The 22835-nt window shown below is 49.0% G+C and overlaps 1 protein-coding gene across 1 annotated transcript in view; it reads left to right on the top strand.

Moving 5' to 3' along the window:
• The window catches only part of LOC125945147 (uncharacterized), a 414471-nt gene that overhangs the window by 229672 nt on the left and 161964 nt on the right, over positions 1-22835 (top strand). Inside the window, exons 14-15 of the mRNA XM_049666722.1 lie at positions 10049-10240; positions 18721-18831. Coding sequence (XP_049522679.1) covers positions 10049-10240; positions 18721-18831 — 303 coding nt within the window. The remainder of the gene's footprint in view (positions 1-10048; positions 10241-18720; positions 18832-22835) is intronic.

Genomic DNA, 22835 nt, shown 5'->3' with positions numbered 1-22835 from the left:
CAGCCACTCCGCTCGTCTGCTGCCTTGCAGCTGCAGCGGAGCACGATGTCGCAGCTTGACATGTCGCTGATCGCTACGTTCGCAGCCCACAACACAACAAGGCGATCCATGGTGCTCATGAAAAGAAAGATCAAGACCAACACTGACCGTGCAGCTCTCGTCAACACGGAGCACGTTGTAACACAAGCAGACGACACTTGCTGGGGGCCGGAAGTGCTTTTAATGTAATGCTTCTTTCTTTTCTTCTTTCTTTTTATCGAAACAAATTAGCTAACATCTAAACTATTACAAACAACATTTGTTCACCATAATGTTGGAAAAATTATCGATGACGCGCCCTGGGCAGCCAATCGGATAGCTGGCCCTACTGACGTGTTAAGGTTAAATCTCATCACTTGGTCACAAAACTCAGCCGATTGGTGTGCTATGATCGGTAGCGATGTACCTTTTTAAATTACACGCTTTACTTGGAGCGCTTAGATGCGTCAATTAATGATCAGAAGGACCTACTAGCGACTCAGTACGTTTGTACAAAATCGTCAACATCGTTTCAGGGTGCCTTTAATATCTAGAAGTGCGATCCATAAAGGCCTATTCTGAGCTCTTGAAATCTCTATGCACTTAGATAATACAAACATATTGTCGCAACATTAAAAACAGCTGTCACAGAGCACTGATCAAGAGGGACAGTAGCAGGTTGCCTGCGCGTTGCCGTGGCTTCTTCTTCACTGCACCTTGATTAAAACGCTCATGCATACCGGCATTGTCCTATTCTTCATCGGAGTACAGGCGCAGCATTTGCATTCCTCCGAAGAAAGCATCGTCCCAGTGTGCAACTTAAGCGTATGAGGGCGGTGTACAAAGGCACAGAGTAACACACGCAAAAAAAAAGTTAATTAGACAGGTACAGCTTCATCCGTACCACATGCAACACTCCAGGTCAGTGACTGGAGCTATTGTCACTGTCAGGAACGACCTCGTAGTTCACGTCGCTCAGGTGTCGAATCACTCTGTACGGCCCAAAGTACGTACCATCTTAGCTGTTTTGCGGAAAATCTACACCGGCGTTTGGGTATCCAAACCTATACTTTGTCACTACGAGTGTGGAAAACGGACCTGTGTCAAAGATTGTACCGTTTTGCATCTTGGTCTTGCTGATGGCAGATACGTACGTGGGCAAGCTGTCTGGCTTCTTCGGTGCGCCGAGTAAATTCTTCAATGTTGGTCGGTTTATTGTCGCACTCGTGCGGCAGCTTGGCATCCAACATCGTCGTGGCTTCGCAACCATGAAGTAAGCTGAACGGTGTCATTCGAGTATTTTCTTGTCGAGCAGTATGCGAAGGTTACGTAAGGGAAAATCTGATTTCAGTTCTTATGTTCCACGTCGACGTACATGTATAGCATGTCTGCGAGGGTCTTATTAAGGCGCTCGGTTAGTCTATTGGTCTGGAGATGATATACGGTTGTTTTCCAGTGGCTCGTACCACTGAGTCTGAGAACTGAGTCAAGGAGTTCTGCACTGAAGGCAGTTCCCCTGTCTGTGATGACTACTTTTGGGGTGCCATGCCTAAGGACGACGTTTTTGATGAAAAAAATGAGCTGCTTCGGCTGCTGTGCCCCGTTGCGTACCTTTAGTCTCCGTGTAGTGCATCAGGTAATTCGTGGCTACAATGATCCATCGGTTGCAGGCTGTTGAAGTTGGAAATGGGCCCAGCAAATCCATTCGAAATTGGGCGAATGGCTGTCCAGGTATCTCGACTGGACGTAAGAGACCTGCAGGCTTGCCGGGAGGTGCTTTGCATCTTTGGCAGTCTGCACATGTTTGTAAGTGTTGTTTTACAGCAGCAGGTACCTTTGGCCAATGCTGTTACTTACGTCGGAGTCGGTGCAATGTTCTTGTGTAGCCTACATGATCTGAGGTGGCTTCGTCGTGGCATGTTTTTAGTATTTCTTTTCAAAGTGATGCCAGTACGGCAAGCAGGTACGTGCTGCCGCTGGCAGAAAAGTTCTTCATATAGAGAGCATAGACAAAATGATGGCATTCGCCTGGCATAGAGTTTTTACTTCGACCTTCCAAAAAATTGATGGGTGAAAGTAGCTCTGGGTCGTGGCGCTGCTCCTGTGAAATGGTAACGGCATCGACGGCTCCCAAAAATGCAGCATCATCATTGGTACCTGTGGGCTCGACAGGTAACCTCAAGAGGCTTCGGTGTGCCTGGTCATGTCGAACTCTTGAAACCTAAGACTCCAGTGCGCCAGACGGCCAGATGGGTCTTTCAAGTTAGTCAGCCAACAAAGAGAATGATGATCGCTCACAACCTTGAATGATCGGCCGTGCAAATACAGGTGAAATTTAATAACCGGCCACACCATGCCGAGGCATTCCTTCTCGGTAGTCGAGTAGTCTTCCTCCGTACAAGAGAGAGTTCAGCTGGCGTAGGCAATTACTTTTTCGGAGCAGTCTTGCCACTGCACCAGTATGGCCACGGCCGCTGGATAAAAAAAAGGTGAGGCCTGCCGCGTGCATCGAAAACGGTGTGATCCGCCACGGTGCCACACGCCGGGGTCAGTTGTCTGGCATCAGCATAGCAAGTGCATCAGGAACGCGCTTGGAACGCCATCGTGCGTGCAAGCCGAAGCGTTCCATCCCCCTCAGTTAGCGCTGTTCGGCACAGCCAAGCGGCCGACAATGCAACTACGGCCGTCACGTTCGCTCCCATAGCAGCGCGCCCGACGCGGCAGGCCCCACCTTTTTTTTTATTCAGCGGCCGTGATATGGCACCCAGACCAACATTGCTCGCATAGGTGTGAGGTGCTGTAGGGGCTTCCTGGTCGAAGTGCACAAGAAAGGGAGGCGAGTACAGGCCATAGTTCGTTAAATGCTACGTGCTCCTTTTTACCCGACAGAAAGGGAACATTGTCTCGTATAAGACGTGTTAACGGCACAGTAATGCATGAGAAGTTCGCAATAAACTGTCGATAATGGGCGCACATCCCCAAGAAGCGCCTCACTGCCTTCTTTTCAGGCGGTGTGGGGAACTTTGCCACAGCGTCCATTTTGTCTGGGGCAGGTCATAGGTGCCGACTACGGGGGGGGGGGTCTCGAGTCCCTCCGGAGATTTCCCGAGGGGGGCACAGCCCCGACTCCCGCCCCTAAAGTGTCATTACCGGAGTTTTGTTCCCCATATAATTTGAGGATTCTTTCGCGTAGCCCCTACCTTTTCACTTTTGTTATGGCTAAAAGCTTACGGCATTAATGTTGGCGCGGACGTGCACAGCTTTTAATTTATACTTTCGCTTTATTTCGGCAAATCTTGACAATAGGAGGACAAGCGCATTAGAAGCGCCAGCACCGGCCACCTCATCCGTGTTTCCTCACTTCAACATTTTTTAAAAATTTCTGCTGAGAACAACACCATGCAGAAACACAATATATTTAAATATATACACAGGACAAAGTTTATTATATTTTTAAAGAGAAGGCGGTAGCCAACAAAATGGATAGCCTATGCCATGAGAATGAATATGTTGATGTACAGTGGAATCTCGATGATACGATCACGGCTAATACGAATTTCCGGATGATAGAAATTTTTCTGCGGTCCCGGTCGAGCCCCATTGCTTTGCAACGTGCTAGAAAACGGTTGTTACGAATCGATTCTCAACCTGCGTCGGTTGATACGAATAAACGCCGCCCCACCGACGGCCGCGAAAGAGAACAGCGCGCAGTCAAGCGGTTTCTCCCTTTCTCTTTTGGTGCAGAGGCGCGGATGCGACGCCGGACAGCGCGGAGGCCGCGACGGGGCGCGAAGAGTTTGAAGCGGTGGCGCTTTTGTTGCTTTTCCTCCTTTTCCGCGTGCCATCGGACGGAGTGGCTGCCATGCTTCGGGCCGCATTCTTTGTGTTAGCGCCATTTTGCCTAGTCGCAGCGAGCTACGTCTACTGACATACAATCTCGGCTGATTTGCGCGGCCGTACGCCGAGGCACGGGAGCCTTCGTTGGCGCATCTTCCGTCGGCTGCGTCATCGTTGCCGATGGCACAGGGCGATTGTCGGTTTCGCTGCTGGAGTCACACGATGCAAGATAGCGTGGCACATAATCCACGGTGCAAGGTTGCGCTCATTCAGTGGGGTGCTCCTCCGCACATAATCCACGGTGCAAGGTTGCGCTCATTCAGTGGGGTGCTCCTCCGCTTCTCCCGCTAATCGCCGTATTTTTCTTGCCGTAGAAAGCTTTCACTTCCGTATTCCGAAGGCGTGCTTTGTCCAAAGTTTATTCGCCAACGAGTGACGATCCATCGCTAACCTGGGAGCCCTCAGTAATCCGAATTCTGTGTGTCAAGTGAAGACGGCCGGCGTGGTTTACGAAGCAGACAACTGCGGTTACCATCTTGCCCTGGCCACAGCAGCAACCAATGGAGAGACGCCTTTCAGCACGGCAGCCAATCGGAGGCCCGGTTTCATCGGAGGGCCCGTGTGACTACCTATCACAGACCCGCGCTTCTTTTGTGTTTGTGCGTTTGTTACAAGATGGCGATGACGGACGAATTGAGAAGCGGAATGGCGAAACTTAGAGCTTTTGAACGATACCAAGATGGCGGCGCTCAGTGGCGGGAAATACGAGATATGGCTCCGTGAACGGCGGTGATTTTGCGCGATTTAAAGCTGTTTTCTCGCCCTGCGAACTGACGAATTAAACTTTTTTGGGTGCTTTTTCAGCCAAACCATTTTGATACAGTGTAGATTAGGCGTTCCAGATACCCAAACACGTGGTTTTCAAAAATCTTTTTTTTTTCTCGTGATTTTCGCGATCTGATCCCCCTTAATTTAGCTAGTTTTTGTTTCGATTATGCGAATTTCGGCTAATACGAATATTTTTCGTGACCCCATGAGATTCGTATCATCGAGATTCCACTGTATGTTCACCTCACTTGAAATTACTTTGCGTGCTTTTTTGACCATGAAAAAAACCTGCAGACTTCAGTGACCCCCTTTGGCAGAGTCTTCTATGAACAGCGTGTGAAAAGCACGTGAGTGATATGTGTCTCAATATTGATTCTCTTTCCAGTAGGTAGTGCTAACGACTGGCGACAAGAAAAAAGAAAACAAGAAGCTCTTCTAATTATTTACAACATTTACTCATTACGGATGGAAACATCGCCTCTTGCATGCAGGGGCCATAAATACGGGGTGTGTCAGCAAACACTTTCAGAAAATATTTAAAGGTTGCTTGTGGCAGATAGCATAATTCTCGTTCATGAGATGATCTACTTGAAGAGGCGGACATTACATGCACAAAAAATTGAAGTGCATAATCGACTAATTAACAAAAATTCACCAATTAGTTCTTGAACATATTAAATTATGGCCCATGTTTGCAATTTACAAATTCTAGCCGTGGAGTTCCCCAGGCGGATGCACCACGAACTAATGCTCGGGATGGCACCAGTTTTGAGATATTAATTCCCGAAAATTGCGGAGAATGACGTTGGCGTTCCAGTTACTTTTGTGCTTACCCGCCATGGTTGCTGAGTGGCTAAGGTGTTGGACTGCTAAGAATGAGGTCGCGGGATCAAATCACGGCCACGGCGGCTGCTTTTCGATGGGGGTGAAATGATAGAGCACCCGTATACTTTCATTTAGGTGCACGTTAAAGAACCCCAGGTGGTCTAAATTATTCCAGAGTCCTCCACTATGGTGTGCGTCATAATCAGATCGTTGTTATGGCACGTAAAACCCCATAATTTATATATCTATTCATACTTTTGCGCTTCGATGCATAAAACGACGTTTTGTTAAGAAAGTGACTGGCACGCCAATGCATTTCTCCCCAAAGTTAGAGAATTAATATCTTGACACTGGTGCCAGCCTAAGAATTAGTTTCAAGTGGATCCGAACTCCACGGCTAGAATTTGTAAATTGCAACATGGGCTATAAGGTAATTAGCTAAAAACTTAATTGGTTAATTTTGTTAATTAGTCAATTATGCAGTTCAATTTTTCTGCAAGTGATGCCCGTCTCTTCGAGTAGACGAGCTCATTAACTAGAATTGTGCTATGTGCCACAAGCAACCTATAAAAATATTTGAAAGTGTTCACTGAAACACCTTGCATATAGAATTCACTCAGTAACCGAAATGATGCCAAGCCGGATTCCCTCGAAATGAGAATAAATAGAAGTCTAGAAGACATGCGCAGCAGCGCTTATACTCGGACTCAAAGTCCTAAAAAAAAATAAAGTGCCGATTGGCCGGAAAGGCGAAGCAGTTTTAGTTATAGTGAAGTAGAAGACAATTACAGGAAGGAAGATTCTTACCGTGAAAATCTGTGTAAGGATCGCACCCGTGTAAGGGCCGCACCCCCAACTTGACAGCTAATATTAAAAAAAAAAGACGTCGAACCGAGAAGCAATTGCGTTCCTTGCGCTGATTCTGATCGAGCTCAACAGCGAATTGTCGCGCGCAGCGTTGTTTCACGCGTCGCTGCTGGATGTCAATAGGAGGCGATCGCGGAGGTCTACGGCGGATTTCATACTCATAGTTGGAAAAATGGGTTCAAATGACCCAACCCCATGAAAGGCTCGTCAAAATCGCGACAGAAAAGTGCGGCCTTAACATGAGTCGATACATTAGTTATAGCAGCCAATTAATTGTAGTAAACATTCACCTAAAATTAAAATAGGAAGCATAGTGGACATAGTAAGCACGGACCATGTACACCTGTAAATACCTCACTGGATCACCTCGAGCACTCACTTTCACAACGCAAGCATTATGAAGAACGCCGGCAGCGGAGGTGAGCGGTTCGTACAGCTGCGCGATTCACTGCAACTCCGAAAATTGGATTCATCATCATTATCTGCCCATTTTTATGGCCACTACAGATGGCCTCTGTCAGTGATCTGCAGTGACCTCTGTCTTTTAACTCTGTAACACGAGGGGCGTGGAAAGACAGCCCGGCAAGGAAGACAGCGCGCATGAAGTTAGCAGCCATCCCTGGTCGCCCTTTATCATTGCACCCACCAATGATTACCAACAATTAGATATGGCACGCGGGCTCCATAAGCATCAGCCGCGCACAGTCATTCACAGCTATGGCAGGGCTAGAGGAGAAGACGCGTGCTCTCCTTCCCATTCGCGTTTGATTACGTGACCTACAACTAATCTGAATATTGAGCGCGTGGGAAATAATGCCCATCAAGCTGCCATCCTTTTCGGCTCACTGTTACATGCTTTTTCCCGAGTTGCTCATTTATATGGCTTTTAGATTTAATACAGAACATCATGGCGACAACAAGAGCAACAATTTGCCTGGAGTGTCGATATAATTGCTTTCCCCATAAAGCGAGAAATAGAAAATTGTTAGCAAAGGGTATATATATATATGTATATGTATACACACACACACATGGTGGGTAGGTTTCAGAAAGCTGGTCAGGCCCCAGCCCCTCCCCGGAAAAAGAAAACTTTGTGCCTATGGGTCAGGTCACCCTCGTCACTGACGACGTGGCCGAGGAAGCACAGTTCACCGAGACCAAAATGACATTTCTCGAGCTTTAACGTCAGGCCAGCCGAGCGTATGGCTTGGAGAAGAGTGAGTAACCGGCTTAGGTGCTCCTCGCATGTAGCTGAGAACACTATGACGCCGTCTAGATAGACCAAGCATGTTTGCCACTTCAGGCCTGATAGTACGGTGTCCATTAGACGCTGAAAAGTGGCTGGCACTGAGTACAGACTGAAAGGAGGTACCTTGAATTCATAAAGACCGCCAGGGGTCACGAAGGGATTTTTCCCATGATCTCTCTCATCAACTTGACCTCTATCTGCCAATACCCGCTTCGTAGGTCCATTGATGGAAAATAATGTGCATGCCGCAGCCTGTCCAGCGAATCGTCTATGCGTGGCAGCTGGTAGACTTCTTTCTTCTTGACCTGGTTTAATTTGTGGTAATCGATGCAGAAGTGCAAGCTGCCGTCTTTCTTTTTGACCAAGACCACGGGTGACGCACGGGGACTTTTCAAAGGCTGTGTCACGTCATCCTCGAGCATCTTCGTCACTTGGTTTTGAATCTCTCCGCGTTCCTTTGCAGCTACACGGTAGGGGTTTTGTCGAATCGGCCTCGTGGTATCATCCGTGATTATACGGTGCTTGGAAGTGGTGTTCGTTTGACCTTTGACATAGTCGAAAAGCAATCTTCGAACTGGTGTATCAGCTCTAGTAGGCGCTGCCTTTCGGAAGGCGACAGGGTGGAGTGACGTCGACAGACAAAGGTGTCGAGGCCGGGACGGTTGTTTCTTGACGTTGTACAGCGAAATAATCTTTTACTTGGGTGATGTCGTCGCAGTATGAAATTGCAGTGCCCTTCGGGATGTGATGGCATTCGTTGCTGAAGTTCATGAGAAGGACTTCTGCAGGCCCATGAGTCATGTCGAGCACGCCTCTAGCATTTGAAATGCCTTGCGTGAGCAATAGTGCAGCGATTTCATCCGCTATCACATCCCCATGGTAGATACAAGGTGGTAGGATCACAGCTGAATGGTCACACCATTGGCGATTCACAGACGCTCATGTTGGCCGTCATTAATGGGGTCGACATATGGGCTTACAGAAAATGGCGCCATATGTTCTGGAATGTTTATGGCTGCGCCGTGATCTTGCAGAAAATCCACCCCAAGATGATGTCTTTGCAGCAATTGGGGGGCATGACGAAAATGGCAACCAAGCTGGAAGTTAAAGTTAAAAGTTAAAACTGTCTGTGGGAATCCCGCGTCTTTTAGCCTTTCAATCTGCAGTTGGAAGCTGCTTCGTATACCATGCTTACATGGTATACGAAAAGACGTAGGATTCCCACAGACAGTTTTAACTTCATTAGTAGAATCCCTGCTCCGGAAGATAAAAGGTAAAGGAAGAAAAAACGCGCGACAACAAACCAGGAAATTAAGACCCGTAGTCATGCCATACTCTCACCGTGTAGCCCACAACCTGAAGAAGGTCGTGAGTAAATTCAAAGTCCCGGTAGTTTTTTCAGCCTCTTCAAAACTTGCTTAATTGTGCGCTCGTGTTAACAACCAAGAAACAGAACGCACGACCTGTGGAACCCAGCATACCGATCCACTTGTCAGTTGTAAGGAAGGGTGGTTTATCAAATTCCACTCTCATGCAAAAAGGTTTACATTGGACAAATGGGGCGATGTTTAAATGAAAGACTTAAAGAACATGAACGCTCACAGGAAAAAGGGACATGGTTCCAATATGACCATCTATTGCAAAGAGTGCGGGTGCACGCTCGCCTAAGAGATACCATTGTTCTGGAGAGAAGTCGAGACAGCGTTGCTCGTGAGCTGAAGGAAGCCTTCCACATTAAAAGGAAGGGCCTGGAATGCGTCAGCGAACCATCAAAAATATTGTGTACAAGTGAACTGTCCTTTTTAGAAGCAATTAATTAGAACTTGGCACGTTGATGCGCCGCCTGCATGCGCTTGGTGAAAAATCTTAATCGTTTGCTTTCTAATGGGGTTACAGTGCTGTTTTGTGTATCGCGCAACCATCATCTTTTATGGTCCTTTGGCTCCATACACCACATGTCATTGTCGCGAACGTAATCTTTTTTTCATCATCGTTTACAATCTTTTTATCGCCTTTTGCCATGGTTACCATGTGATTTTCGACGTGTGAGTTACACTGCCAGATTTGCGTATAGTGTGTTTCTGTCAATAAAACATCAGTTGTTAGTAAACGCTCGTCCCTGTTTCTTCTTTTGTCGTCTGCTTGGCGCTTCAATACTTCAGTAACATGCACCAACTAGCCCAACAAGAAGTTCTGCTTGAATACCTCCCATATTCATTGGCTTCATAGTTGAGTGCTGGATACACAGGCTTGTATAGTCCAGCATTTTCAGCTACAGTCAAACCTCGATATAACGAAGTTGTACTTGAAGCGAAAAACTTGGTTATATCGAGGTTTCATTAATTCAATAGAACTAAGATGGCGAAATATAAATAGTTTGTTATATCAAGGTTTTACTGTACTTTATCTCTTTGGTTCACGAAGGCCCGTGTAAACGATGACCGGCCGCTGACCGCACTGGAAGTGGTGTCTGCCCTGAACCAGATCAAGAACCGGTTGCGGCGCTTCGACTGCCACCAGCCAGGCTGCAACCACCATGCTGCCAGCGCCTCCGAATACTTGCACCACCTCAACATCTGTGGGCCGTATGCTGGACAAATCGCAGCAGCAGGCCAAGTATGCACTGTCTCTTTTTTAACTACTGCGGCATCGCGCTGCAGGGTCCACAATTAAGAAGGTTCCAGCAGCAGTGTTGACTGGAAAAGGCGTGGTGTAGAGCATGCTTCTGAGTGCACTTCTTAATCTGATAACTATGGAAATTGCAGGTGCATTTTACATTAGAAAGAACATTAACCTGTGTGGAAGCTGTTCATCAATACCATTGTGTCGCATCATCTTTTTTATGATTGCATATTTTGTGTTCTGTCAGTGGCTGTCAGTCTTTGCTGCACCACAATTATAACGACCAAATCTTCGACGTATTGTCGGTGCCGGCCAGCAAACCTGGCATCGGCAAGTGCCATCGATAACAGTGCAACGCTAGTTCACCACCGTTTGGCACCCAAGTCTGATCATGCCGGATTTAAATGCCAGCTACGGAAGTGGCTGTCGAGGCAAAAGGCAAGCAAATTATGGCCTCTGAGACTGTGCGATATGCCATGTAGGTGAGCTTGGAGGCCATTTACAAACCAAGCTAACAAAGCTTTGGGTGTTGCCATCCATGAGCCGCATGGCCTTATCCACCTGGCTACTGTAGCAGCTGATCCCTGCTCTGGTCACTGCAAACACTGTGTTGTTTTATTGCATTATCGACAATAATGTGCTTATAAGGAACAACCATAGGTGTGACAGCCGCGACAAAAGACCACAAGCATCGGCACAAAAAACCTCTTCTGTCAGTCCAGGTAGCCGCGGCTGTGCTGCCAAATATTTCCAGTGCAGCTCCAATTTTTATTAAGTTTCAAAACTACAAGAAGTCTTTATAAAGTAAAAACAAATGTTCTGGTTGCGCTACATTTTTCTAAAATCGGCCTGCTAAATTCTAGGCTGTTATGATGGCCACATTGTTCCACACATGATATGCAACGAGAGCATGCATCTTGTGCTTGGCAGCCATCAATGAAACTTGTTGAGCAACGACGATGCTTGCTGCCGGCCAGTGCGAACGCCAAAATTCCATGAAATTTATTCCTTCTGGTTAGCTCTTAACCCTTTCACACGCTGTGTACACAATTATGTGCACCAAGATGATGCATCAACAGCAAAATCACGGATGAAAGTAATGATATTTAAAATGTGTCGCATATATCTTGAGACATTTATGATTGAAATTTTGCTGCAATTTTGAATAAAATATGCAAAATGTTTTAGTAAAATGAGTGGGAACGTAGACGTTTTTTTTTTTTTTTTGCTTGGTGTTATTATATCGTTGCATGTAGCGGGTTTACTTCTTTCATTATTTCCCACATGCCATGCACCAGGCATAATTTTCAAGCGGCTGTGTGATGTGTTTTGTGTGTCACTGATCTCGGGGGCGTGCGGGTGTTATGAGAGATGGAGAGGTAAGAGGCATGGCAACACAGCAAACAGATTTTTTAATTCTCACACGAACGCCAAAAAACCTCAAACTAAAACTCAAGTGCACACAGAACTAAAAGACAATGAATAAATAAAGGTTAACAAAAACAACCTAATGAATCACTAAATATCCTTAACTTCGCCTCCGTTAGTCCTAGGCCCTTCCTACCCCAAAGTCTGGCATCACTGGCCTACTGTAGTGACGATAGAGGAAAGTCTTTCTTACGAAAGTCCGTCGATGCGCGTATTTTCGCCGACTGTCGCATGATCGTGGCTGCCTTGCAGTCGGTACGTTCACCCGCTCATCTTCGGAGCCTGTTTGACCCGGTCGCTGTTGCTGACGTGGCCGGGAGAGGTGACGGGTTAGGCCTAGCGACGTGTTCGGTCGCCGCTTCCGTCCAGCTTCTTTCCCGAGTGCCGACGTGGCGTTCCGGGGATCATCGCACGTGCCGGTCTGCCGTAGAAGGGGGAGCCTCTCTGGGGTGCCTGGTCCTGCCGTGAGAAGCTGCAGCTCGTCCAGGAGCCTCGCCCGAACTTGCCGAGGTCGACGGCCACACCGTGGACGGCCAACGTCACGGACTCGGCCAGACCCCCAAGTCTCCCGTCGCCAGTGCGGTGCTGGCGATGCGACCTTCCTGGCCCGGAACCACGTCGATAATACCCAGACAACGCCGTTTCTCCTTCGATCACGCCTCGGGTCACGCGCCTCGCGCGCTCGCGCCGTTCAGAACGCTCCGATCACATCGTCCTCGTCTTCTTTTATTTCGCCTCCGGCGTCTTACTCATGACATGCCTCGATTATGGCTCGGTTCACGCGCCTCACGCGCCTCGCGCCGTTCCGAACGCTCCGATCACATCGTCCTCGTCTTCTTTTATTTCGCCTCCGGCGTCTTACTCATGACATGGCTCCCCTCTTCAAGAGTTTTTTTTTTCCAAAAAACTGCTTCCTCTTGAACTTCTTTTTGGCGGCGAACTTGACTTTCGTTGTGGCTTGAGTGCTCTTCTGTGCGTCGTCTTCGCTTGCCACTCATCATCACACTTCACTGCACTGTCGCGCACGTTTCACCATTTGTTTCTGTTCACACAACACTGCACTCAATTGTTTGTAATGTTCATTGTCCCAAACACTCTATATGAATAAACTTGCTATCTACACATATTTTACAGTACTCCAAACACAATATACATAGGTACTGTTTCAATGCTTTCTCTCAATCCGCATTTCTGAACACTGAAATCTTCCGTATGCCATTCCTAAACGGTATTCCTTTCGTATCCTACCGGTTATACTGCTCTATTTTTTCCGCCTTTTTCGGAACTCCCACGCTTCTCTACGTCCCACCTGTCTCCTTCGCTTTCTTGCTCTGGCACATTTCTCGTGCAGCTTGGAGTGGCTCTGCCTTAACTGTGGCTTCTTCATCAACTTTCTCATTGACGCACATATCTCAAGCGCACGCGTTTTCTTACGCTGCTTTCCTTTACATCTCCTTTGACTCTTCTTCCTACCCGTACGTGTTACACGTCTAGGACGATTAGGGTATCTACCAGCTTTACTCTTTTTCTTTCTCCTCGACCCGCTCCTCTTCTCATGCACACGCGGTTTCTTACGCCGCCGTGTCTTCAACCTCCTAGGAATCCTTCTACCCTTACGCATTGCGTTTTTTAGGTGGCTAGGGCGTCTAACGTCCTTCTCATTTCCCTCTGAGGTTTGCTGACTTATCGATTCTGATGCTTGGCTATCCTTGGAATCGTTTTCCATTACAAACCCCATGTCGTTACGAGGTGAAGCTACTTCTTTCGTTACCGCTCTCTGCTCCTCGCTTACGCCAATCTCTATCGGAATCTCGCCCATCCTCATATCACTGTCTTTCTTAATCAAGGGTTCTGTAGTCGAGGGCTTCTCCTCTGGGTCGTCACGGGCGCTATCTACTCTGCCAACGTCTTCTGACAAATTTCTGCTGTCCGCCAGCTCTGCTACACTAGCGGGCCTACTCTCAATCTTAAGCTCAGCCTCACGCTCTCTCCTTTCCGATGCCTGAGCTTTCTCTTGTAGCATCTTTATCTCTTTCATTTGTAATGCCTGTAGCTCCTCTCGCAGCTTCTTGAGCTGTTTCTCTTGGAGCTGCCTCCTCTCCTCGTAAGCTTTTTCGGCTGCCGCCTCGACGCTTTTCCTTGCATCCTCAATTAATTTGAGGCCTTGCTCCTTGCTGAGCTTCTGTTCGCGAATAGTGGCCGATATCGCCTCCCAATCCATCTCTGCAACTTCCGAGAATCAGTGACTGGGCTGGATAGAATCCGGGAACGGATCCTGGCAGGCTCGCCAATTGTGATGTGTTTTGTGTGTCACTGATCTCGGGGGCGTGCGGGTGTTATGAGAGATGGAGAGGTAAGAGGCATGGCAACACAGCAAACAGATTTTTTAATTCTCACACGAACGCCAAAAAACCTCAAACTAAAACTCAAGTGCACACAGAACTAAAAGACAATGAATAAATAAAGGTTAACAAAAACAACCTAATGAATCACTAAATATCCTTAACTTCGCCTCCGTTAGTCCTAGGCCCTTCCTACCCCAAAGTCTGGCATCACTGGCCTACTGTAGTGACGATAGAGGAAAGTCTTTCTTACGAAAGTCCGTCGATGCGCGTATTTTCGCCGACTGTCGCATGATCGTGGCTGCCTTGCAGTCGGTACGTTCACCCGCTCATCTTCGGAGCCTGTTTGACCCGGTCGCTGTTGCTGACGTGGCCGGGAGAGGTGACGGGTTAGGCCTAGCGACGTGTTCGGTCGCCGCTTCCGTCCAGCTTCTTTCCCGAGTGCCGACGTGGCGTTCCGGGGATCATCGCACGTGCCGGTCTGCCGTAGAAGGGGGAGCCTCTCTGGGGTGCCTGGTCCTGCCGTGAGAAGCTGCAGCCGGTCCAGGAGCCTCGCCCGAACTTGCCGAGGTCGACGGCCACACCGTGGACGGCCAACGTCACGGACTCGGCCAGACCCCCAAGTCTCCCGTCGCCAGTGCGGTGCTGGCGATGCGACCTTCCTGGCCCGGAACCACGTCGATAATACCCAGACAACGCCGTTTCTCCTTCGATCACGCCTCGGGTCACGCGCCTCGCGCGCTCGCGCCGTTCAGAACGCTCCGATCACATCGTCCTCGTCTTCTTTTAGATAAGTGTTTTTCAAGCTTTCAGTACACGAAGTAGTTCAGTTTAAAGTAGTGGAGTCCACATTCTGTAAGCTTGACAAAATTCACTAAAGAATTAAACATTCTTTATCTTTTCTGCAGCTGTACACTTTATATTGTGCTGATGCACGACTCTCACGCGTCCCCTGATGTTTTCCCCCCATGGCTCCCGTCTCCTGTAATCCGGCTGCGGAGTTGCAGTGTATTACGAGAGATGGCGCTAGTGTTGCGCTGCTAACGCCACCTGATGGCGGGGGGTTACGCGGGCGCAAAAGGGAGAAGGCTGTTCCTCTTCATGTTGGGGTCGGTGAGCGATGCGGACGCCCCGCGCGTGCGCCGATCCACGCTTCGCGAGACCGTCTCACGTGGCTAGGAGCAGGACACCGGTATGGACGAACACAGATTGTTCGAACTTGCCACCGTTCGCGTGACCGTACACGTGAACGACTAGGCGATGGTGTCATAGCATGGGGCGAACATATTCACTCGCTATCTGGTCGCGGTGAGTCGGACTTCCTTTATTTGTAGCGCGCCCATGTGAATGTTCTATGGGTAGTACTTCGGCTAGCATGCATTGATGTATGAAAGGTGCAATAAATGCCCTTTTTATTGTTTACACTACTGTGTTGTCGTTCCTTTGTCCCAAGAGCACGTGTGAGACCCCACAATATGATTCTGAAGATGCAAGAAATTTGGTGAAAGTAAGTTTTCAATCAACAGGATAAAGTGGCATCGAAAAGGCACAACTCAGCAATTTTTCGAGGTCAGTGGATCTGGGTGCATTCCTCTGCACACTCACGTCATTTCTTCAAAACAGCAGGCTTTACAAATGAATTTCATTAATTACCTCGAACCACCTGCTTTGCCTCCTCCTTAACTACTGGCGACATTATGTTATCATGTAAACGGCAGCATACGCAGAGCATGCCAAGAATGAATGGCCAGATAACAGCGATTGTCAGCACGAGAAGCTGCTCTCACGAGAAGTTATATTCTGTGTGGTTGGGCAAGTGATCAGTGGTAGGAGGAGGTGCTTTGCTGGCTGCACAAACTTCAGCCCTCGCCAGCCACACACACAATTTGAGTCGATAATGTTCAGCCAAGGTTAGGCTTATCACAGTTTGTGCATCTACTATGTGGGTTCTTGGTGTCTCACAGGAGACCAACCACCGCGGGTTCGAGCTTAGCGAGCCACAGGGCCGCGTCAGCCGTCGCCTCCAGCACCGCTCGCGCGACACGGAGGCCGCAAGGGGCTACCGAGCGACGCAGGCAAAAACACAGTAAAGCCCTGAGTTGACGGAAACCGTTTACTGAAACCGTCGGCACCAGCACTGCACAAACGCCCGCACGGAGGGGAGCCAAAGGGGTCCCGCACCAGGGCAAAAATACAATAACAGGCGCCTATAGCACGTCGCGGCGAGAGCACAGGCTCAAGCTGGGACACGCCGCTAGGAAAAGTCCCGGCGGCTATGCTACTTGCTCTGGCGATAACCAATGGGTCAACTCGCGAGAGCACGGGCAATATCCTTCGGCTTAGGCTTTCGGCAAGTGCGGCTCGGCGGGGTACGACCTCGCGCGAGCACTAATGGCACAGCTCGTCGGCTTAGCGTCGGGAAAGGATCAGCACAAAGTACGCGCTCCCCGCACGGGCAAAAGCACCGTGCGCGAGCTCCAGTCCTAGTCACAAAGGTGTCGGCGGACGAGAGGAAAGCATGAACGTGCCGTGCGCTGGTCCCGGAGAGAAGTCCCGAGGCACGCTCCGCCGCTAGCAGCCGCAAACCGGCCGCCTCGTGACGTCAGCGCTCCGCCCTCAGCGCAACCGCTGCGTGCGCAGCGCCACCGCGGGAACCGGTTACACGGAGGATGGGGAAAACCGGGGGGACGGAGAAAACCGGGGGACGGCAGAACAGGTGTTAGCCCGCGCAATAAGGCCGGCGCAACCCTCAATCCCCACAACTACCAGCGAAAGACTGACCTAAAGCTAATTAAGCCATCAGAATGAAGAAAACTGCTTTCGTAGTCAAGTTTTAATCATATTGAGTTAAAACAAATCATTGTTTACTTTGTACGGTGCACGCAAAAAAAAGTGAGAAGAGACGGCACAGTGCACTATCAACATCGGCACGTTGTCATTCTCGAAAGCTGTAAATCGCACTCATTGGCTCTTGAGTGTCTTTTTCCGTATTGTCTTGTCGACTCATTATGGGAGCTTCTGAGTTGCACCGTTTGCCTCTCTTCCCAAATGGGGAACAAGTGGTGGCCCCTAGCTTCTATACAGTAGCTTAAACAAAGCCCCTTGTTTAGCTGCCAGTGGTGTCACTACTGGCATCTGCGTTCCTGCGAGAAAACTACACACTCTCTAAATGAACGATCATACGCACAATTTCTTAATCTTTGTCTACTCTACGGAACATATGAATCGTGTGCATGAAGAGAGTACGAAGAATGATAAGCCGGCAGTATAACAACGTGTATTCCAGTCTTTAGCTCGCTGTTTTCTAAGGTGTCTGGTAGCTCATTCCAGCCCGACGCAGAGTTATGCAACGGTGCTTATATGTACAAGTGCTGATATGCGCAAGATCTGCATGTTTTGCTATGCGCAGACATTTTTTGATGTCACTGATGTGGCAGCTTGCATTACAGTAAAACCTATTTAATTTGGATTCATGGGACCGAACAAAAAAAATGTCTGAATTAACCAAATGTCGAATTATCGAGAGTATCAAGAAAACAATAAACAAATGCTTACTACGTCAACAATTTTACTGAGTGAATCAGCAAAGTCTGTTTCTATTTTGCACAAATGCAATGCAGAAGCTGCAATTCTCGTCAGCTCGTGAGTGATTAGCGCTCGCAGCGGCGAAGGTCTCTTGACTTCCTTCACAGCGAGGCCGAGGCGCGCATCGTCAACTGAAACACTCTTTTCACTACTGCCCACACACCCCGATTATTTTTTCGCCCGTGTTGCCCATCGCGATGTCGATGGTGCTCTTCATCCTCGACAGCTTTGCACTGAGTAAAAACGAAACTATTGTTTGCCGCACTGTCAACGCGATCATGCACGGTGACCTTGCAGTTCTGAAGGCACGCGGCCGATGCATGCACCGGAGTCCAAACGAAACTTTTTGCCGCAACCGCTGCAGACGAAACCGCAGATCGCTATCAACGTGATCGTGGATGGAGACTATGCAGTTTTGAAGGCATGCGGCCGACGCGTGTACCGAGTCAAAACGAAACTACTTTTTTTGCAGCCACTACCACACGTCGATGTGGGCGAAATGCAAGAACACCCATGTGCTTTGCATTGGGTGCACGGGTGGTAGAAATAAATCCCGAGTCCCCTACTACGGCACACCTCATAATCGGGTCGTGTGGTTTTAGCACTATGGCCCCAGAAATAATTGAAACAATTTTGGGGGGCTCCTGTTACAGCAGCTTGCATCTAAGAACACTCGATAACTGAACTTTCCTCTTTGCTTCCCACAGAAATGCAGTGCACATCATGCCATACTCCGTTAGCTTCAAACTGAGTGTCGACAGGGCACTCAGTTTGGTATTTGGCTAAATAACTGCTTGCTCTGCTGAAGCGGACAGTTTCAATTGAAGAAAAGGCTTCACTATACAGCTGGTGCAGAAGATCACTTTTATCGGGGTTAGTAACTTGCAGATGTTGCGTTGGTTCAGTGAAGGAAATGACAAGGTTTGCCCAAATGCTTGCACATGGCTTGGAGCAGGTTGCGCCCTCCCTCTTTAGCAGTGCTTTAGTTTTTCGCGAGTCTTGTGCACATGCTTGATTCAGTGCAGATATAGCGCATGGTAAACATCTGTTCTTTATTCCTTTGCGACTCTTGGTGTGAAAAAGAGAGACTGACCGTGACCAACCCTCTGTTGTGTGCAGGCTGTGTCCACACCACCACTCCGCAAGAAGAAGAGCCAGGCTGTGTCCACCCGACCTGGTCAACCCAAGCGGGTGCCCTGCTTCAAGATCAACCTGGATTTCCCTGACGGGGTGAGTGCACGAGCGGTAACACTGGCACAGAACTAAACCTTTTATTATTGTGTCGCAGCCAGAGGTTGCTCTCAGCAAAGTTTTGAAGCAAGTGCAGCTTCAACTTAAAAGCAACTGCATAAAAGATGGGCTCACAGGGAATTTTCTGTCTAGTGCATTGACCTAATCTGAAAAACGTTTGTCGTCTTCCGTGACTTTTTATTGGCAGCATCTTTGCACCTTTGAAGCAGCGAGGCTTACTCGAGCAACTGGCATTGGTTCGTGCCCGTTGCATTCACGCATGCCATTTTGCCAGCGTAGTCGTCTCCTTGAAAAGTAATTGTTTTGTCGGGTTGCAGTCAAGGGTCGTCTCGCCTGCATTAAGGGTTCTTGTTGGACGTGTGTGGCGTCACAGATTCGTCCCGCATGGTTTTTGGTGTACGTGTATGGTGCCGATCTTATGTTTGATAATTCGCACGTATTTGACACCACTGGTTGTTGAGAGGCGCCGCGTTCTCTGTGGAGTCACCCAAAGCCATTGAAAATTGCTCGAGGCACACAGCTTGTCCTGTATTCCTTTGAGTGCTTGCTCCTGTGGTCGAGCGCGCGTGCGCATTTTCTGCTGCCTCTAAGGCAGCAGGGGCCCGTCTTTCCTTTACCGCTATAGTGCTTCCGGTAGCTTAGATAAGCCCGGCCAAAGTTGTGGGAATTATGAAGGTTCATATTTCCCCGCGTCCTTACGCGAGCCACGGAAGTGAGGAGAACAGACGCCTTTTTCCCTCTTCCCGTTCGGGGAGCCAAACGGCTTTTCGTGCAGTGGCGCGATCCTCTTGGAAACCGGTTGCAAACGCAGCGGTGACGTGTACGCGGAGCCCCGCGCTCATTGGACCAAGCCCATAACGAGGCGGGGCAGTCACGATCGGCGCGACCGGCACACGCCGGAGAAAGAGGGACGACTGCGAGCCGCGATGAAGGACGGAGCTCAGGTAACCATCTTGTTCCCTTCCTTTGTCGTGCCCTACCTCGTTCGACCACTATCGATCCCGACAAACGTCGAGGTCGACTCTATAGCCTGCTTCCACGCGAATTCCCATGGAGCAATAAACCCTTTTTATACTTGTTACACTATCGTGTGTTGTCGTGTTTCTGCCTGTCCTTGTACCGCCGAACCCGGGTAGTACAAGGCAAGCACACAGGAGTTGGCCATCAAGCCTAAGCCTTACGACAAAGGCGGCTTGAGAGAACCCGGAGACTACAAAGTTCAGCATTTTCTTTACCTTTGGTTGCGCTTTCAATACAGTGGGGCGTGCGCGATGAAGCCTTTCATCTTCTGACTCGTTTATGACGCGTTTTTCTTCTGGTGAAACGTGTTTTTGTGACACCGAATTGGCACCCACAAATATTGCTAGTGAACAGGCATGATGTGGAGCTGCAACGAGTGACTGCATCGCATTGTTGCTGTGACTCCCAGAAACCCCGCACAATACAGTAGAACCCCGATGATACGTTTTTCACGCGAAATGCAAGAGCTGGGAAATGGGAAAAACTGAGAAATAAGAGTAGTGGTGAATTGTACACAATTTTAATTCTTATGTTTGGAAAAAAAAGTCGCAGTTTCGCCCGAAAACCGAAGCATCGATTGTTATAGCAAATTAGTAGACAGCTATACAAACTAAAGATAGTAGTTTTATCATCCGTATGAACTTGTAAACATTCACTTATTAACGGGTGAGAAGACATGCTCACAGGCTCGGTGACGGATGGAGGCAGGCCGGGAACGTCGGACTGCGGTTGTAACGGACAGCAACTGAGAACATCTGCTTCCTTGTGTTTCTTGCCGGATTTGTACGGGACGTCAAAGTCATATTCTTGCAGACGAAGTATCCAGCGACCTAGACGTCCAGACGAATTCTTTACCGTCGACAACCAGCACAAAGCGTGGTGGTCAGTCACGACTGTAAAGTGGTGGCCGTTTAGATAAGGTTGGAATTTTTGTGTGGCCCAGACTACGGCGAGACACTCCTACTCAGTGATTGTGTAGTTTTTCTCAGCTGATGTTAGCATTCGACGTGCGCATGCAACCACGCGTTCTTCAAAACGTTGTCGTTGCAAAAGAACAGCGCCGATTTGATGGCCGCCGTCAGTGTGGTGTAGGGTGGGTGCGGACTCATCGAAATGAAGAACACTGGCTCAGACTTGAGGGCACACTTTAAAGTGTGAAATGCCGTTTGGCACTCGTCTGGCCATACATATGGAGTTCCTGAAGGAAAGAGTCGGTGAGCGTGGCTGTGATGGTGGCAAAGTCACATATGAAGCGCCAGAAGTAAGAAGCGAGGCTAAGAAAGCTGTGGAGTTCTTAGGAGCGTTAGGGGCCTTGCAAAGCGGAGGACAGCGATAATCTTTTCGGGGTCAGGCCGAATGTCGTCTTTGCTTACAAGGTGGCCCAGTACTTTAATAGTCTTGCTTGCAAAGTGGCACTTTTTGGTATTCAGCTGAAGGCCAGCAGCAGAGAGACGTGTCAGAACTTCGTCTAGGCACTGCAAGTGTTATTGGAAGGTTGAAGAAAATATATACAGTAGAACCCCGCTGTTACGTTTTTCACGGGACCATAAAAAAAGAACGTAAGAGCCGGGAAACGCAAGCGCCGGGAAACAGGAAAAATTGAGAAATGGGAGTAGTGTTGAACTGCACACAATATTATTTTAATTCTTACGTGTGACAAAAAGTAGTTTCGCCCGACAGCCGAAGTATCTATCGATTGCGATGAGCTATACAAAGTAAGAATAGTAGTTTTATCGTCCGTAGAAACTTGTAAACATTCGCTTATTAACTAATTAACAAACATGGTGTCAGCGCCCACAGGCAAACATGAGCACATCTCACTCGATGAGCGCGGACACGCGCTGTCAAACGCTGGGGTGAGGAATTTAAGCGCCGCTGCAGAAGCGAGCGAAGTGACCTTCGTGCTGTTGTCTATCACTTCAACGCAAAGAGAACACACAGCACGCGCAATGCTACGAGCCGCCGACGCACCTACACTGCGTAGACTTTGCCCCCAACGCAGATCGCTTTCAAGATACGGCACGCGCACCGCCGCGTAGTACGCAGTTGAAGCCGGAGCACAACGCTTCCAGGTATCACTCCCCCCCTCGCTCCCTCGCCGGTGCCTTGAGCGCAACGGAAGAAGGCGCGCCGCAATCGTCGCGCGGCGACGGCGTTATCGCCCTTGGACTTTATGCGGAACATCTATGAGCCAAAACCAATTTTAGGGCCGCAACGCGTCATAGACACCATCTTTGGATAGCAAACATGGATCTCAAGGGCCATACTTTTGCTGACGGAAACCGAAAATACGTAATAACTGTCGCCCCCGGCACTTTGGGCGGCCAATGCCATCGTCAAGCAACCAAGCCAAGCAACATGAAAAGTCAAAATGGCCGCACCCGCCGGGGTAGCTCAGTCAGCTAAGGCGTTGCGCTGCTGAGCTCGAGATCGCGGGATCGAATCCCGGCCGCGGCGGCCGCATTTCGATGGAGGCGAAATGCAAAAACGCCCGTGTGCTTGCGTTGTAGTGCACGTTAAAGAACCCCAGGTGGTCAAAATTAATCCGGAGCCCTCCACTACGGCGTGCCTCATAATCAGAACTGGTTTTGGCACGTAAAACCCCAGAAAGAAGAAGAAGAACAAAATGGCCGCTCGGGCCGGCGCGGTGTGGCAGTTCGCAACGTATGATGCGGAAACGGTCCCACAGTTGCGACGTAACAGCGGGGTTACCAATGCATTGGGTTCTTTGGGAGCTGTGCCGGGATCGGCCGAAAACGACGTAACAGCCGGGAAAACGCAGCACCCGGGAACGTAACAGCGGGGTTCTACTGTATTGATTATGTCGTCAAGGTAGCACAATCATGACTTCCACTTAAGGCCCCGCAGAACAGTGTCCATCATGCATCATGCGCTCGCAGGTTGCTGGTGCATTGCAGAGGCCAAAAGGCATGACGTTAAATTCGTAAAGTTCCTCACGGATT

This window comes from Dermacentor silvarum, chromosome 4 (genome assembly GCF_013339745.2).
Source record: "Dermacentor silvarum isolate Dsil-2018 chromosome 4, BIME_Dsil_1.4, whole genome shotgun sequence".
Lineage (NCBI taxonomy): Eukaryota > Metazoa > Arthropoda > Arachnida > Ixodida > Ixodidae > Dermacentor > Dermacentor silvarum.
This window is presented reverse-complemented; position numbering and strand designations above follow the sequence as displayed.